At 43.7% G+C, this 19,242-nt stretch overlaps 1 protein-coding gene across 3 annotated transcripts in view; it reads left to right on the top strand.

The window, feature by feature from the left end:
- LOC135512430 (tetratricopeptide repeat protein 7A-like) overlaps positions 1–7,676 on the top strand; it is a 43,344-nt gene extending 35,668 nt beyond the window's left edge. For all 3 annotated transcript variants that reach the window (XM_064934454.1, XM_064934453.1, XM_064934451.1), the window contains exon 21: positions 6,730–7,676. In XM_064934454.1, coding sequence (XP_064790526.1) covers positions 6,730–6,948 — 219 coding nt within the window. In that variant the 3' untranslated portion in view covers positions 6,949–7,676. The remainder of the gene's footprint in view (positions 1–6,729) is intronic.
- The last annotated feature ends 11,566 nt before the right edge of the window (positions 7,677–19,242 follow it).

Genomic DNA, 19,242 nt, shown 5'->3' with positions numbered 1-19,242 from the left:
AGTATTATTAGATTCACTAGGCCTATACAGTATTATTAGATTCACTAGGCCTGTACAGTAGTATTAGATTCACTAGGCCTGTACAGTAGTATTTGATTCACTCGGCCTGTACAGTAGTATTAGATTCACTCGGCCTGTACAGTAGTATTTGATTCACTCGGCCTGTACAGTAGTATTAGATTCACTCGGCCTATACAGTAGTATTAGATTCACTAGGCCTGTACAGTAGTATTTGATTCACTCGGCCTGTACAGTAGTATTAGATTCACTCGGCCTATACAGTAGTTTTTGATTCACTCGGCCTATACAGTAGTATTAGATTCACTCGGCCTGTACAGTAGTATTAGATTCACTTGGCCTGTACAGTAGTATTAGATTCACTCGGCCTGTACAGTAGTATTTGATTCACTCGGCCTGTACAGTAGTATTTGATTCACTCGGCCTATACAGTAGTATTAGATTCACTCGGCCTATACAGTAGTATTTGATTCACTCGGCCTATACAGTAGTTTTTGATTCACTCGGCCTATACAGTAGTATTAGATTCACTCGGCCTGTACAGTAGTATTAGATTCACTCGGCCTGTACAGTAGTATTTGATTCACTCGGCCTGTACAGTAGTATTTGATTCACTCAGCCTGTACAGTAGTATTTGATTCACTCGGCCTGTACAGTAGTATTAGATTCACTCGGCCTGTACAGTATTATTAGATTCACTCGGCCTATACAGTAGTATTAGATTCACTCGGCCTGTACAGTAGTATTAGATTCACTCGGCCTATACAGTATTATTAGACTCACTCGACCTATACAGTAGTGTTAGATTCACTCGGCCTATACAGTATTATTAGACTCACTCGACCTATACAGTAGTATTAGATTCACTCGGCCTATACAGTATTATTAGACTCACTCGACCTATACAGTATTATTAGATTCACTAGGTCTTTATACTATTTGTCAGTCCTATACTCTGTTCTCACACCACCAGCCACAGGAACATGAGGTGTGTGTGTTGGTGTGGGTGTGTGACTGATGTGTAAAGTATGTGTCTGTGTGTGTGGGTGTGACTGACGTGTAAAGTGTATGTGACTGACTGATGTGTAAAGTATGTACAGTTGAACTCAGAAGTTTACATGCACCTTAGCCAAATACATTTAAACACAGTTTTTCACAATTCCTGACATTTAATCCAAGTAAAAATTCCCTGTCTTAGGTCAGTTAGGATCACCACTTTATTTTAAGAATATGAAATGTCGGAATAATTTAAGAGAATGATTTATTTCAGCTTTTATTTCTTTCATCACATTCCCAATGGGTCAGAAGTTTACATACACTCAATTAGTATTTGGTAGCATTGCCTTTGAATTGTTTAATTTGGGTCAAATGTTTCGGGTAGCCTTCAACAAGCTTCCCACAATAAGTTCCTCCTGACAGAGCTGGTGTAACTGAGTCAGATTTGTAGGCCGCCTTGCTCGCATACACTTTTTCAGTTCAGCCCACAAGTTTTTATAGGATTGAGGTCAGGGCCTTGTGATGGCCACTCCAATACCTTGACTTTGTTGTCCTTAAGCCATTTTGCCACAACTTCGGAAGTATGCTTGGGGTCATTGTCCGTTTGGAAGACCCGTTTGCGACTAAGCTTTAACTTCCTGACTGATGTCGCACCAGTCCCTCCTGCAGCAAAGCACCCCCACAACATGATGCTTCCACCCCCGTGCTTCATGGTTGGGATAGTGTTCTTCGACTTGCAAGCCTATTGATACGTTTGTACCTGTTTCCTCAAGCATCTTCACAAGGTCCTTTACTGTTGTTTTGGGATTGATTTGCACTTTTCACACCAAAGTACGTTCATCTCTAGGAGACGCGTCTCCTTCCTGAGCGGTATGACGGCTGCGTGGTCCCATGGTGTTTATACTTGCATACTATTGTTTGTACAGATGAACGTGGTACCTTCAGGCATTTGGAAATTGCTCCCAATCATGAACCAGACTTGTGGAGGTCTACAATTTTTTTTCTGAGGTCTTGGCTGATTTCTTTTGATTGTCCCATGATGTCAAGCAAAGAGGCACCGAGTTTGAAGGTAGGCCTTTTAATACATCTACAGGTACACCTCCAATTGAGTCAAATTATGTCAATTAGCCTATCAGAAGCTTCTAAAGCCAAGACATCATTTTCTGGAATTTTCCAATCTGTTTAAAGACACAGTCAATTTAGTGTGAATGGAGATACAGTGAAATAATCTGTCTGTAAACAATTGTTGGAAAAATCACTTGTGTCATGCACAAAGTAGATGTCCTAACCGACAAGCCAAAACTATAACAAGAAATGTGTGGAGTGGTTGAAAAACTAGTTTTAATGACTCCAACCTAAGTGTATGTAAACCTCCGGTGTAGGTAGTGTGACTCATCCCCAGGGCCAGTTGGTTGGGTGTATTTTAGGATGGATAGTGATGCTTGGGTTGGGAAGCCAGTGGAGCTGATCTTCCCTGCCCTGCCTTCTTCCTGACTCTGCTGTTTAAATGATTCTCACCACAGCTCTCAATGTCCTCCACATCCCAGCACCTCTGCATCCTCTCTCCTCTGTTTTGCTTGCTGCTTAGCACTGTGTCAGTTAGCTACACATAGGCCTCTTCTCACTGAACCAGCTCTCTTCCTCTCTGTCTCTTTCTCCTTTCTTCTACTCACACAGACACATATATATTCACAGATGGATGCAGACACACAACACAGACGCATACAGATGTACGGTCAAGGGCAATCACTTCATCTCATAGAATGAATTGCGTTTCAGTGATCCAATGCCCCCCCCCACTCTCTCTTTCTCTCGGTCTCTCTTCTCTCTGGATGGGGGTGGCTGGCAGCTCATTTGATAATGCAAATACATTATTTATAACACTTCACTCCTTCTCGGGCGCTTTATGGGATTGCCTAGCAACCAGGGAAATATATTCTATTGAGCAATACCTCTGATAACCAGCTAGAGAGAAAGATAGGAGGAGGGGAGCTGGCTTGTGCCTGTTCGCCATTGTGCATGTGTTCACCTCTTTTTCCCTCTCTCTGCATTCTCCCTCCCTCTCGTTCTTTCTTTGTTTTGTTTTTCTCTTTCATTCTTTCGCTTTCTCCCACCCCTCCCCCATCTTTCTCTCGTTAGCTGAATGGGTGTGTACTTTAGTGATTGGATTAGCTGGTTCAGCTTGTGTAGTGTTGACATAAGGTGTCTCATATCGGTTGGCTCCCCTGAGTCAGGTCAGGTCACAAGCAGGTTAGTCCTTTTCCTGAGCGCCCTGAATCTGGCAAGACTAGGGTCAAGCGGGCAAGCGGAGAGACGGGGAGGGGAGATAGGGCTACCAGAGGGCTTTGAGGGATAACTAAGGCTCCCAGCAATAGGGCTTTTTGGGAATAGGACATTGCAAGGCCAGGGCCCAAGTAATCGTCGCTCACTCTCAGCCCAGCTCTGCCAGCTCAACCAGGCAGGCAGGGATTACATCGCCACCACATCTCTGATAGGATTAGTGGGTTCAGGTGTGGGGCGCCACGCTGGGTCACGGCCCGGGCCACCAGGGCATCAAGGGGATGAGCCTCAGATACATACTACTGGCACAGGGCCCTCTTTGCCTGTCTTTTACTCTCTCGCTCTGTCTGGTTGTCCTTCAATTTCTCTACTGCTGTCTCTCGCTCTCTTCCTATCTCTCGATCTTTCTCTGTTTCGCTCTCTCTTTACTGCTCTCTCCCCTCTCTAAACACAGGGTTTGTTTTCCTCTGCCTTGTTTACGGCGCAGTATAGGGTGTTTATTTCCTTGAACCATTGACCTAAGAGGATTAGACTTGGCATCATCATGTAAACCCCCGAGGAGAGGAAATACAGTGGTGAAGCCTCACTGCGTGCGCCAGAAACTTCAAAGAATGGAAGAATTGAAACTTCAGAACCGACTCTTGGGTGGTTATTTCCCATAAATCCTGGTGACAGTAGGGCAGTGGAATGGCAACGAATAGATCAAAGACCCGCTGGCAATGTGAGGTGATGAGGACGCCAGTGCCTTAACAATGGCAATACACCCACCGTGTGATACTGTATCTTCCACTTTGTCTCTGCACCCCACCTAAGATCTCCTTCCGTCTTTTCTTCAGTTCTGGTCAGTAGCATAGAGAGTATACAGTAACAACTGTAGGAAAAGGAGTGAGAGAGTCTGGAGTTGCATCAGAGAGGAACTCGGAGACTGAGAGACAGAGGGAGCAGAGCATCCTCATTGGAGGTTGCGTCAGAGCCCCTAGACAGCTCTCTGAGTTTCAGCCCAATTAATCTGGGGCTTGTGAGCAGAGCCTGCATAACAAGACTCGCCTGTTTGACCTCAGGCAAGCCCTGCACTGGAGGCTGTGTGTGTGTGTTCATGCCTTTGGTCGGTTGTGTGATACCGTTACGCTGCTGGACTCTGGAGACACACAGAGAGAAGTTTTAAAGAGACATGTCGCGCTGGGCTGACCACTACTGCCCTCTCACACAGCCACAAACACACACACCGACACAAAGTAACACATAGGGAGCAGTCATCTTCATCACACAAACATCCCATCCTTTCTAGAAATGCCTCTGGCTGCAATCACCTGACACACCTGTGCAAAGGAAGAGTTGGGACAAACAGGAGCTTTAACTAGCAACATCTCATCCTCTTAGGCAGCTGGACATGGCTTCCCCTCCCCTGTTTTTCTGTATGTCCCATTAAGACCCAAATGTGCCCTTAGTGCCCCTCTGACACGCTATGTCTAGTGTCAGAGGGTTCTCATGAGCTGTATTCAAATACTCATACTAACCATACTATTTGTGACGTGAATTGAGTTTATAGTATGCTTATTAGTCATAGTATGGATATAGTTAGGATGCCAAAAGTTCCCGGATGTCGTATTAAATTCGCCAAAATATGAAGTATACACGCAGAGGACACTCTTTCCGTACTTTAGGGCCCATAATGCAATTCTTCGGGAAACGGGCGTGGCTTCACATCGTTTTCAAATTTGATTCATTGCTTTAACTAATTATGACAAATGTTAACAAAATGTTGAGCAATGTAATAAAGTAATTACTTTTAAATTATGTTACCTTACACGTTATGTTGGCTGACAATTTGTTAGCTACGATGTCCTTACGAACCACATAGCATATCATTACAGCAGTATGTACCGGTATGTTAGTTAGCTACCTAACGTTAGTTGGCTACTTATACAGCAAACGTCCCAGTATATTAGCTATAGGCTAGCTAACTAACTACCCAATGTTTATTGACTTGGTTATTCCCGTCAATCTTAGCTAAATGGTATAGTCATGTGTATTCTCAATGACATTCATTCGGGTGCTTTCGTAAATTCGCTCTGGCTATCTACTCCAATTTTAGAGCACTCTCGTCTGAGTGTACCAGATCACAGAATAATTAATTTACGAGCGCTCAACATAGGTTGAATATGGCCGGTGTCAGTTAACGTCGGCAAAAAAGCGTAATTAAAACAGTTTGTGTGGATAAAATGAAAACTGCCTAACCAGCTCTGCTGTAAAAGGGTCAGTGGTCACTCTCACTTGTGTCTGGAAGTAGCTAGCAAGCTAGCCAACGTTAGCTTAAGTGCTTGACTGCCGTTTGTAAGGTCAGAACGCTTAAATCAACCCTACTCCTCGGCCAGAGAGCTCTGAGAGCGAAACGCTCTGAATTTACAAACTGAAAATCTGACAACACTCTCAATTTACCAGCGCACTCTGGCACTCCAGGTTGAATTTAAGAACACACCCGAAGTCCTGAAATGTCTAACTAGTAATTTGTTACGCTAACTAGCTAGCAAGGTAGCATAGCAACAGCATCAACTTCCGGTTGACCGGCGAAGTGCTAGTACGCTCAACTGAAAGGATACTGTTCAATTTACAGTACTAAAATGACCTAATAGTACTGTAATGAAACAGCCAGGGAGCAGGTCTCGAACCCTCGACCCTCTAGCCCGAAATCTGGCGCGCTATCGACTGTGCCGCAAAAGCATGCTCATCCGGGAAGGTCGATTTCCGGCTTATTAACCCAGGGTCGTTACAGTATGTAGTATATACTCATTAAGTATGTCGTATGTTAGTAACGTATTCAAACACATCTATGGTTTAGCTATATCCAAAGTTACAGATGTAGGATCTTAATTTAAATCAGTTTGCTACAGCAGGAAAATAATCCTGCAGCAACAGGAAATGTGAATTATTATTATTATGTGGATTATAATTAATGGACATTTTTAGTAGGGGTTGATACATGTTTCATAAGATCAAATCAAGTCTGACATTTTTAAAGTGGAAATTACACATTTTAGAAACTTTTTTAAATCTTGACAACACCACACGTTTGCATTTCCTGCAACAAAAGAGTGATCAAAATAAGATCTTACATCTGTCTCTCTCTGTAATCTCTCAATTACTTATGTAACAGTTTAACTTTAGACCGTCCCCTCGCCCATACCCGGGCGAGAACAAGGGACCCTCTGCACACCTCAACAACAGTCACCCACGAAGCATCGTTACCCATCGCTCCACAAAAGCCCCTCTGCAAGGGGAACCACTACTTCATGGTCTCAGAGCAAGTGACGTCACAGATTGAAACGCTATTTAGCGCGCACCACTGCTAACTAGCTAGCCGTTTCACATCCGTTACGCTTATCCCCCATTCAAACTCACTTCACTTCACCTATTCCTGTTTCCTGCCTTCCTCAGGGCCAGTTGTTGGTGCGATGTGGGCGTGTGGGTCTGGGGGAGAAGGTGCTGCGGGATGCGGTGCAGGCCCAGAGCACGTCCCACGAGGCGTGGAGCGGCCTGGGGGAGGCCCTGCAGTCACAGGGCAGCAGCCAGGCTCCAGACTGCTTCCTCACAGCCCTGGAACTGGAGTCCTCCTGTCCCATCAGGCCCTTCACCATCATACCCCGCGAGCTGTGAGGAGCAGACAGAGGGTACTACTGTATTACACACTCACATACATATATATATATATATATATATACACACACACACACACGCGCACGCGTATGATCATTTACACGTGCAAATTGGTGCAATATATCTTCTCTTGCCCTTTTTCACTCTTTTTGCTCTCTATCTCTCCTCCCGTCCCCCTCTCCCTTTTATCTACTCTCTTCATCTTTATCTATGTCTATGCACTCATAATAATCGCTCACATGCACTCATGGACAAGTCAAGTGTATGGTGACACTGTTATACAGACCGTATACACCCACTACACTGTTATACAGACCGTATACATCCACTACACTGTTATACAGACCGTATACATCCACTACACTGTTATACAGACCATAAATCATCCACTACACTGTTATACAGACCGTAATCATCCACTACACTGTTATACAGACCGTAATCATCCACTACACTGTTATACAGACTGTAATCATCCACTACACTGTTATACAGACCGTATACATCCACTCTCAGGGATCATTCCTATAGTATCATTCCCTTTTATTCTCATTGACTGAGAGCCTTCAGCCTGTGTATGTAACTGACATAATACATTATGTTCAAATCACTGGTTGTTTGTATTGTATATTTCTGTATTATTAATATTACAATTCATTGTGTGTGTGTGTGTGTTGTTTTAAATGCATTTGTCCATCTTTGTCCTCATAAACAATGACTTAAATCACTGTGGGATTGTGCATCTTCATCTGTCTTGTCACTTGTGACTAATCTTCATCACTTCCCAGTGCCTAACCACATTAATATGGGCAGTGGGACTCGAGCTGCTATCTTATGTAATACTGCCAGCGCAGTTACTGCCATGAAACTCACAACCCCCTCTCTTTCTCTGCTCTCTCACTACCTCATCTCTCCTCTATTCTCTTTCTCTCTCTGTATCTTCTCTCTCCTTTCTCTCTGCTCTCCCTCGCCATTGCTGTGTCTCTCTCACTCCCTATCCCTCCATCTCTCTCCTCTTTCTCCACCTTATGTGATGTGGCCTGGTTGCCTAGCAGCCATCCCGTGTTTGAGTAACGGGGGAAGCGGAGAGAAATCTAGTCTGTTTGGCAACATAGGCTGCTGTAATCAATGGCTCTGTGTTCTACATTGATTTCTGTTTCAAGAAGAAGCATCCCAGTCCCCTCTCTGCATGCACAATTTATTAACCCTTTCACACCCCATGATAGAGTTATGACTAAAGCGTATCAAAGTCTTTCTGTTTCACATAGGCCTACTACACATGATCAAAAGCCACATGCATGTCTTTTATGTTCATGATAGATAGATCACCCACTGTCACTATTTTCTTCCAATCCCTGTCTCTACTACTTCCATTACCCTCCACCACTCACTCCCCCTGTCCATCCCCTCATTAGCCCGTGTGTGACACCTGCGCCGGGCTGGTGTATGGAAGATGAATGGCCTAATCCAGGGGTTTTCGAATCTCTCCTCGGGGACCAGCAGACATCTCACTATGTTGTTGTAGCCTTGAACTAGTTCACCTGATTCACTAGTCAAGGGCTTGATAATTAGTTGACAAGTTGAGTCATGTGTTAGCTTGGAATGGAATGGCTGGCGGACCCCAAGGAGAAGTATAAAAAGCCCTGGCCTAATCCGTGCGGATGTGAAGTGATCTATAATGTAGCTCAGTCAGGACAAGGCTGGTAAAAGAAGACAGATTAATGAATGGGCCAGCCTGCCGCAAAGCCTCTCAGGATGACATCAGCTGATGAAGGGCTCAGGGCAGTTCTGCTCATCACCCAGCCAGTCCAGACTGAATAATTAGCCTACGTGACATCTAAAACATTTTACAGTGCTTTCAGAAAGTATTCACTTTTTCCACATGTTGTTGTGTTACAGCCTGGATGGATTAAATGGTCACTGTCCTAGACACAATAGCCCATAATGTGAAAGTGTAATTGTTTTTTGAAATTTTACAAATTAATTTAAAAAATGAAAAGCTGAAATGACTAGAGTCAATAAGTATTCGAGCCCTTTGTTATGGCAAGCCTAAATACAGTGCCTTCAGAAGGTATTCAGACCCCTTTACTTTTCCACATTTTGTTAGGTTACAGCCTTATTCTAAAATTGATTAAAAAAAATAAAAATCTCCTAACCAATCTACACACAATACCCCATAATGACAAAGAAAAACAGGTTTTTAGACATTTTTGCAAATGTATTAAAACAGAGATCACATTTACTTAGGTATTCAGAACCTTGAATCAGCACATTGTTGAAGCACCTTTGGCAGCGATTACAGCCGTGAGTCTTCTTGGGTATGACGCTATAAGCTTGGCACACCTGTATTTGGGGAGTTTTGTCCATTCTTCTCTGCAGATCCTCTCAAGCGCTGTCAGGTTGGATGGGGAGTGTTGCTGGACAGCTATTTTCAGATCTCTCCAGAGACGTTCGATCAGGTTCAAGTCCGGGCTATGGCTAGGCCACTTAAGGACATTCAGAGACTCCTGCCTTGTCTTGGCTGTGTGCTTAAGGTCTTTGTCCTGTTGGAAGGTGAACCTTCGCCCCTGTCTGAGGCTGGTACCAGGTTTGTGGTATCAGGTTTCCTCCAGACGTGACGCTTGGCATTCAGGCCAAAGAGTTTGATCTTGGTTTCATCAGACCAGAGAATCTTGTTTCTCATGGTCTGAGATTCTTTAGGTGTCTTTTGGCAAACTCCAAGTGTGCTGTCATGCGCCTTTTACTGAGGAGTGGTTTCCGTCTGGCCACTCTACCATAAAGGCCAGATTGGTGGAGTGCTGCAGAGAAAAGATTTTTCCATCTCCACAGAGGAACTCTAGAGCTCTGTCAGAGTAACCATTGTGTTCTTAGTCACTTCCCTGACCAAGGCCCTTCTCCCCCGATTGCTCAGTTTGGCCGGGCGGTCAGTTCTCGGAGTCTTGGTGTGGTTCCAAACATCTTCCATTTAAGAATGATGGAGGCCACTGTGTTCTTGGGGACCTTCAATGCTGCAGAAATGTTTTGGTATACTTCCCTAGATCTGTTCCTCGACACAATCCTGTCTCGGAGATCTATGGACAATTTCTTCCACCTCATGGCTTGATTTTTGCTCTGACATGCACTGTCAACTGTGGGACCTTTATATAGACAGGTGTGTGCCTTTCCAAATAATTTCCAATCAATTTAATTTACCACAGTTGGACTCCAATCAAGTTGTAGAAACATCTCAAGGATGACCAATGGAATCAGGATGCACCTGAGATCAATTTAGAGTCTCATAGCAAAGGGTCTGAATACTTATGTAAATTAGGTGTTTCTGTTTCATATTTTGAATATATTTTTTTAAATTCTAAAAACTTGTTTTCGCATTGTCGTTCGGGGGCATTGTGTGTAGATTGCTGAGGATTTGTATTTATTTAATCGATTTTAGGTTAGGGCTGTAACATATCAACATGTGGAAAAAGTCAAAAGGTCTGAATACTTTCCGAAGGCACTGTATGTTCAGGAGTAAAAATGTGCATAACAAATCACATAATAAGTTGCATGGACTCACTCTGTGTGCAATAATAGTGTTTAACGGGATTTTTGAATGAATCCTGAATCTCTGAACGCCACACATACAATTATTTGTAAGGTCCCTCAGTCGAGCATCGCATTTCATAGACAGACTCAACCACAAAAAGATTTTCAAAAGCCTTTCAAAGAAGGGCACCTATTGGTAGATGGGTAATAATTAAAAAGTAGACATTGAATATCCCTTTGAGCATGGTGAAGTTATTAAGTACACTTTGGATGGTGTATGAATACACCCAATCACTACAAAGATACAGGTGACCTTCCTAACTCAGTTGCCGGAGAGGGAGGAAACCGCTCAGGGATTTCACCATGAGGCCAATGGTGACTTTAAAACAATTACAGAGTTAAATGGCTGTGATAGGAGAAAACTGAGGATGGATCAACAACATTATAGTTACTCCACAATATTGTACAGAATAAAAAATATTCCAAAACATGCGTCCTATTTGCAACAAGGCACTAAAGTAATACAAATCAATTAACTTTTTGTCTTGAATCCAAAGTGTTATGTTTGGGGCAAATCTAATACAACACATTACTGAGTACCACTCTTCATATTTTCAAGCATAGTGGTGGCTGCGTCATGTTATGGGTATGCTTGTAATCTTTAAGGACTGGTGAGTTTTTCAGGGTAAAAAATAAACAAAATGGAGCTAAGCCCAGTCAAAATCCTAGAGGAAAACCTGTTCAGTCTGCTTTCCACCAGGTGCTTCTACAAACTATTGACTCAGGAGTGTGAATCACTTTGTAAATCATATATTTCTGTATTTAATTTTCAATACATTTGCTAACATTTCAAAAAATATGTTTTCACATTGTCATTATGGGGTACTGTGTGTAGATGGGTGAGAAAAACATATTTAATCAGTTTTGAATTCAGGCTGTAACACAACAAAATGTGGAATAAGTCAAGGTGTATGAATACTTCCTGAAGGCACTGTACACACGGCCAGTGTATCCCTGTATAGTAAGCTATTCTGCGTTCTCCAGTCCAATATGATCAGGCATTTGCATTCAGAGGTGCTTCAGAGGTGGCTAAGCCTCAATTTATACTCAACTAGAAGTACTACGTAACTGCTTTGTGATTTCAACACACAGAGGGCTCTGTTCAGAGATCTTGTGTATGCTGTAGGTTGTAACTTAATGCACGCTCCAGTAACGTTTTGCTATGTATAATAACAGCCTTACATCTGATTCCACATACACACAGTGTGATGGATCTTGTTGTTGTCGCTGAGTGGGAAACAACTGGACTGACTGCAGAGGAAAACATAATAGTGCCCAAAGTACTGTTGCACAGTATAGCGCTACCACGGTAACACCAAGGTAACAAAACGTTATAACGCTTGTGATACCAACATTTTAGAAAACTGTTCAATCGTTTCATATAAAGCTTGCCAAGAGTTTTGGCCCCATAGAAATGGAATTACTAGAACTGGTAAAGAACCCCTGAACTGCAATTTGACTGTACCCTCAAGGGCACACTCAATGTGGCTGCGGGTCCACCGTTCATGGAACAAATTGCCAGTTCTAGTAATTTTATTTCTATGATTAGCACTGTACAGTGCTGTATGTGAGGTGGTGTTCCGGACAAAAAGGGAGCAACCCTATGAGACTGCCAAACTCCAGGGGGTTATTGTAGGGCAGAGGGAAGTTAATAGAGTGGACGCTAACAATAGGTTCTGTGTGGCAACCTGAATTTCAGTACACAGGGATAACTTTAGGCCAGGAGGGCAATTATGGCAGGTCATTGGTGTGGTTTTTCATATAAACCTACATAGTTATATCCCTTTAATGATCAGCAAAGGAACCGGCGACCTAACAATGCATTCTATAACGATGTTGACACATAAAAGGCGGCAGCCATTAAAGAGGCAGATTTCCAATTGTAACTAATTCCTCTTGATAATGTTTGAGGTTAGCCAGTTAGCGTAAATGAGTTACAGCAGCAGAGCTATCACCAACCTTGCCCCCAGTTTGTATTTCACCAGTCCGACTCACCTGATCGCCCTTAAACAGCCACGGTCCTCGTCCATGTGCCAAACATCATGCCAGCCCCATTACAGGATAAACAATGACCCTTTGTTTCACTAAAACAGCATATTCAAGCTTATAAAACTTTTATAGGTCATTTAAGAGAGCTGTAATGTCAGCCTATCACAGCTGTTAATGACATGGTAAAAAGATACCTGGTCGCCCACCTTGGTGTCATGCTGCCTTCTGAATTGTTTAGCCAGCTGTCAACACAGTGGTGTCGGGTCGATGGGAGTGTATATGACCCTGCCGGAGAGGACATAAGTGAACAGCACTCCAAAGTTAAAGTATAGTTAAACTAAGCAAAATCAACTTGCTTTTCTGTTAAAATCAAAAATTCTAATCAGGCCCCTACACAGGCTCAGAAGGATCCTATGAGTGCGGGACATTTTCTGGTGACAGTAGTCCTTGCAGTGCTTCTACCGTCTTACAGCCCCCAAAACGTTTTGTCTACAGACACAGTGATGTCTTGCTTCTTGGACACTTGTGCAACACAATTAATAACTGTGGCTATAAATGCTACAAAATCCACCTTCTTCACAATGAGTGTATCCAGATCACTTGATTAACGTAAAAACATTTGCAGCAACATTTACTCCACATAGGAGATCTGCTGTACAGCCCTGACCCTTGACTCCTCAACCTCTTTCACCCTAAAAAAAAGCAAGTTTAGGTCGGGCAGCCATCTTGGTTCAATGCATTGCCAATAAACAAAGTTTGTTGTTGCTCGTTTGGCGCTATGGGTTCATCAACATTGAGAGTGAGGTGGATTGGAGTGACGAATGATACTTGTTGTCTCTCCAGATCTGGTATAAGCCAATTCAGGACAAATGTCCTTACAGCAAACATTGGAAAACACAAATAGTCAAAAAATGTTGACCCACTCGGTTTGATGCCGGACCACTTCCTGTTCAAAGCTGCCAATTATAAGGATAAGAGGACTTTCAAAACATCCACTATCATGGCTTGGTCCCTCCCAATATTCTCCTGAATTATTTGAGCTATTCCGGAAATCACAAGGTCCCAGAAATGCAATAGGTAATGTTTGAGTTGCCTGTTCTGCCTAGATGGCCTTGTTGACACCAGATCATTTCTAATGAAAGTGAGTGATTTCATCCCACAATAAACCTGGGCTGCAGCTGACCCACCTGTCACCACCCTGAAGAGGATTTTACATGGAGTTTAGAATGTGATCAATTTAACAAGCTTATCTCTTTCCCTTGGCTTTTCGAGATCACAAAATGTCAAGTTATTAGTAGACAATAGAATCACATTTTCTTGTAATAAAATGTACCTTTTCTAAGATTTAATTTATTTTGCTATTTTGGAGAGCAGGTATAACCTGGGTCAATCAGATGTTATCCTTTTTTCACTAGCCCCATTTATACCTGGTTCGAGCATACATCCTTTGTCCTGATCTTGTCCACATTCTGATTGTGCCCACATTTTTAGACAGGTGTAGACAATCAAAAGACACATTGTGATCTGACTGTGATCAGATCTTCCTGATCACTTCAAGAGGTGGTCAGGAACCCATTGTGTCTGGATGTCTTACAAGTGTAGACATTTGTTTTGTGCACTGCTGCTACTGCTTATTATCTACGCATAGTCACTTCACCCCTACCTACATGTACAAATGACCTCAAACCTGTACCCCTGCACACTGACTCTGTACCGGTACCCGAAGTATATAGCCTCGTTATTGTGCTACTTTTTATTATTTTTTACTATAGTTTACATGGTAAATATTTTTTAAACTCTTCTTGAACTGCACTGATGGTTACGGGCTCGTAAGTAAGTATTTCACGGTAAGGTCTACACTTGTTGTATTTGGCCCACGTGGCAAATAAAGTTTGATTTGATTTAGATTTTATCTGGACAGTGAAATCGTTTAAATCATCGTAGCCTTCTAAAATCATTAACGTGTGAAACCATTGACATGTGGCATCAATGTTTTTTTTAAATAAATAATTAAATACTATTTTAAAAGAATATCTGTCCAATAATGTGCATGCAGGGAGGGACTAGGAATTCTGGTGACAATGCAGACACAGTGGACAGATATACACATTTTAACGCCATTGTAGGGCAGCCCAGCCCCCAAACGGACTCTTCTTATCAACTGTATGCAAGAAGTTTCTCCACGTTGTCTTAGGAAGTTGTTTCATTTCGGGATATTACGATCTTGTCTCTTCGCTGCAACTCCCCGGTGGGCTTCGAAACATGACCCGCCAAACCGCGCTTCCAAACACCCGCACCAGTGTGTCGGAGGAAAACTCTGTTCAACTGATGACCGAAGTCAGCATGCAGGCGCCCGGCCCGCCATAAGGAGTCGCTAGAACGTGATGAGCCAGGTAAAGCCTCCCCCCGGCCAATCCCTCCCCCTAACCCAGACGACACTGGACCGATTGTGTGCTGTCCTATGGGACTCCCGGTCTCGGCAGGTTGAGACACAGCCTGGGATCAAACCCTAGATCGCTGCGCCACTCGGGAGGCCCTGGAAGTCAGTATTCTTATCTCTCCAACCCTCATTGTCTCACTTCTGAGAAGCAGAGGTTACATCATGTATGTCTGATATCTGATTGGAGGTTAACTTTACAAGAATACTATTGATCAACAACTTAGTTTTGGAACCCAGACAACTCAGCTGCTTGAAACTGTGGGCACAATCAGAATGTGGACAAGATCAGGGGCGCATGTCCGAACCAGGGGTAACTGGGGGCTAGATAGAAAGAGACAAGGAGCGAGAGGGAGAGAGGGTCAGCCTAGCCCACGTCTTTCATCGATGCAGGACGTGAGAGAAGGGCTGTGCTAAATTATCACTATGGGGCCATATGTTACAGACCAGAGTGTTGTTATGGTGACCACTGACCATGAAGGATTATAAGATAAGATCTAGCCTACTTTATTGAGAAGCAACAGAGAAGAATGTGTCTTTATGCTCACACCCCACACCCCAACTGACTGGAAGCAATTGGACAGCAACAATGCAGCGCCCCTGGGGGAATTGTAGGGGTCAGGTGTCTTACTCAAGGGCACAACAGCAGGCGAAGGTATCTGGGATAACGCCAGGAACCCTCCGGTTGCCGACTCACTCTGCACCAGATTTTCTCCATCTAAACCGGCAACCCTCCGGGTTGCTTGCCCGCTTCTCTAACCACTAGGTTACAAGTGGCTATAGTGTCCCCTGACCACAGCCTAGCGCAATGATGCACCCACCGCAAATTCTCAGATACCACATAGTACTTACGGTACCAGGCTTGTAGCCCATGTTAATAGTCAAGTCTTTCTGTCAGCCTCGAAGTGTGCTCCTTGGTCCCCTAAATAACGGAAACGGAAATAAGAGCCCTGCTCTTGAACCACTTGAGCCACTTGTATGTGTCACTAGTTGAAGACAAGTAAGTGAGGTGTTGGGAGGTTTAAACTGATGTGCTGAGATAATGACGTTAGGGATATGTTTGCGATATTTGTGAGAATACAGACATTGTGAACTGATATCAATACAAGGAAATGGAACTAGTGAGACGCACAGAGTGACGTCTCAAATGATGCCCTCCCTGTTTTTTTTCTCTCATAGCTCCACAGAGAGGAGAGCATTTTCTCTCTGCTTATTCCCACAATCAAGACTATAATGAAAATGTGGTTTCAGCCAATCAGCGTCCAGGACTGAAAAACGATCTGTTGTATAAACCCCCACAACCACTTGGCCTACTCTCCACAGGTCTGATTCTTATCAAGGTCTATGCCAGTGTAACCTGTGTCCACATTATCCCAAGTGTTTGTTTTGCTCATAGACAGTAAGAATAGCCTTTTTAGTGTGTCACACTGGCTGCTCTTCTAATATTGAATGTGCAGCAAGCCGCACTAAGCTACTGTTATGTGCAGGTGATGGATGACTGAACTGCGTCCTCCCCCCTCACTCACGAGTGCATAGCAGAGCAGATACTGTGGAAGCAAAACAGCCTGCAGGACAGGCTGCCAGCAGAGCAAGAGTGAGAAAGCGAGTGGGGTATGCAGAAGGACTTAGGGCTGGATTCAATCCGTAGCGCTGAAGATCAACGTTGTAGCTCAGTTGAAAATTGAAGGTGATTTTCGATTGAGCTGACGTACTCAGCGTTTGCCGTGACTGCAGTCTCTGCGGACGCAATTTGGCTGTAACGCTGTTCTTCGGCGCTACGGATTGAATCCAGCTGGGGCTGGAATTATGGGCTGGCCTTAAGGGGCCTGGCCCGCCCTACCGCACCTCCTTGCCCGTTCAAATAAAATATTTAAATATTGATCATTTATTTGACCGAGACAAGTACAGACAGAAAGACACACAAATTATAAGATAAAGCATCTGAGCGAGCGAAACCCTCTGTCTCCGTATGTGTCTGAAATGAATGTCTTTACTATAAAACCCATTTAAAAAATGTAGAAGGTCCTGTGAAAGACATATGGAAATCAAACGCCCATCCAGGTGATTCGTTGTTGGGTTGGCCATGAATCCAGCCCTTAGTTAACCAGCATTGCAATGCGGATGAATATCCTTTGGTTTCCCTGGTTCGTATGTCTAAAATGTATTTAGGCAAAACAAAAGTATTTGATAATGGTATGTGGTGACCCATTTGCCAGGAAGGCTCATAGGTCCCTGGTCCTGCGGTCCTCTGTTGAACAAGACACACACTCACTAGAACATAGCTAGCTAGATCTTCACTGATCATGACTGTGGGAGAGAATATATTTCACAACATACCAGCTGCAAAAATGACAGTTTCTGTTTAGATTTTTACAAGTGGCTCAATTAATCAATGATGTGTGTGTGTGTGTGTGTGTGTGTGTGTGTGTGTGTGTGTGTGTGTGTGTGTGTGTGTGTGTGTGTGTGTGTGTGTGTGTGTGTGTGTGTGTGTGTGTGTGTGTGTGTGTGTGTGTGTGTGTGTGTGTGTGTGTGTGTGTGTGTGTGCAGGACCAAGGGCCCTCTCTCTGAACACAAACAGGAATCATTTGATTCATTACTTATAGTAGGCTAACTCATACACAAAGGCAAATAAACCTGCTCAGAGGGACCAAAGTTGAATGGTTGTCTTGAAGATTATTTACTGGCACGAATCAGGTTTATATAAGCATTCAGTGCCAAAACACGGTGAAGTTGGATCATTGAGGCAGTTTCAAATGTATGAGTATTTATACTTGAACCACTGCATATACCGTATATTAATTACATGAGATTCAAAACATTTATTTCAATGGCTTCCAGCTATCCTTTTCCCCCGCTGCCCACACATACTGTTGACCATAAGCAGAAAATAGCACACAGCCTCTCCTACCCTTCCCGTTACTGGACATTTGTATGTCTCTGAACAAGCTGAGCCGGTAATCCATCCATCCCTAGCCCTCCTGATAGGGGGATTCGCAGCACAAGGATTGAGAGAAGAAAAGAAAAGGAGCTTCTAGGAAGAGCCTTCCTCTGTCCCTGAGCTGGGAGGCTCAGACTAGCTAGCTATAGCTATCATTACGTGCCATTTGATTCACGCTGGGCAAATTCACTTGATATCCACCACCTGCCCATCAGCTCGCAGGGGAGCTGATCCACGGTGGAGGTGTTAATACAGGTGTATTTCACAGGAGATTTTTAGAAAGGACACGGGGGACCGAAGCACTCTCGCCTTCCCGTGACGAGCTGTCCTGATGATCTGCCTCTGTGTAAGGCGCCTGGCCTACTTTTCGCTGCTGCTAGAGCGAGTGCCACATTCTCCCGGCATTGGCACAGATAACTGGCCCATGCCGCGAATGTCTGCTGAACCTTTGACCTTTCGTTAATCACGGGTGTGCTGCAGCCAAGGTCCTCGACCACCTTTATTTCCATGGATACACCACGTGTACGTAGTGCACCAAGTGTACGTAGCTATTATCCTCAACCACAAAACTTCAGAGGCCATGGCCAAACAATAATGATTTGGATAATCCCAGCTGGGCTATTTAAAGTTTACCTTTATTTACCTAGGCAAGTCAGTTAAGGACTAATTCTTATTTTCAATGACAGCCTAGGAACAGTGGGTTAACTGCCTGTTCAGGGGTAGAACGACAGATTTGTACCTCGTCACCTCAGGGATTTGAACGTGCAACCTTCCGTTTACTAGTCCAAACGCTCTAACCGCTAGGCTACCCTGCCGCCTAATGTTGTGGAAATGTCATGGAAATAAAGGCTCCAAAATGGTTTGTTCTGAAAATCTATTTCACATTCTTCGCCTGCAAAGAGTAATCCAAGAGAACTCCTCTGTTGCCTATTTGAACAAGTTTGATAGGGACTCTCTGGCTGACTATTCTCAGTGTAAAACATTACTACCTTGTGACCCTTGACCCACTGATATATGGCGAACCTGCTTCAAGTCATCAACTAGGCAGCTGTCTGAATGGTTGTGGCCACAAATACAATCGCCATGGGATTTGTTGAGCTCTTTAACCTTTGACAGTAAACTTGGACTAGCCCTGACACGTCACTAACAGTGCAAAAAAGCTCCCTACTACATCGTCATGACACCCTTGAGATTTCTTTACACATTTCCTTCTCTGTCAACACGAGATACCTGCCAACACTGCTCAAATATCTATCAAGTACGGATGCACTTGCTGCAGCACACACAGTGCAACCGAACTTGAATCATCAATCAACACAGTGCCGTAGTATGAATCAAATGCGGTCGG

This window comes from Oncorhynchus masou, chromosome 24 (genome assembly GCF_036934945.1).
Source record: "Oncorhynchus masou masou isolate Uvic2021 chromosome 24, UVic_Omas_1.1, whole genome shotgun sequence".
NCBI lineage: Eukaryota > Metazoa > Chordata > Actinopteri > Salmoniformes > Salmonidae > Oncorhynchus > Oncorhynchus masou.
This window is presented reverse-complemented; position numbering and strand designations above follow the sequence as displayed.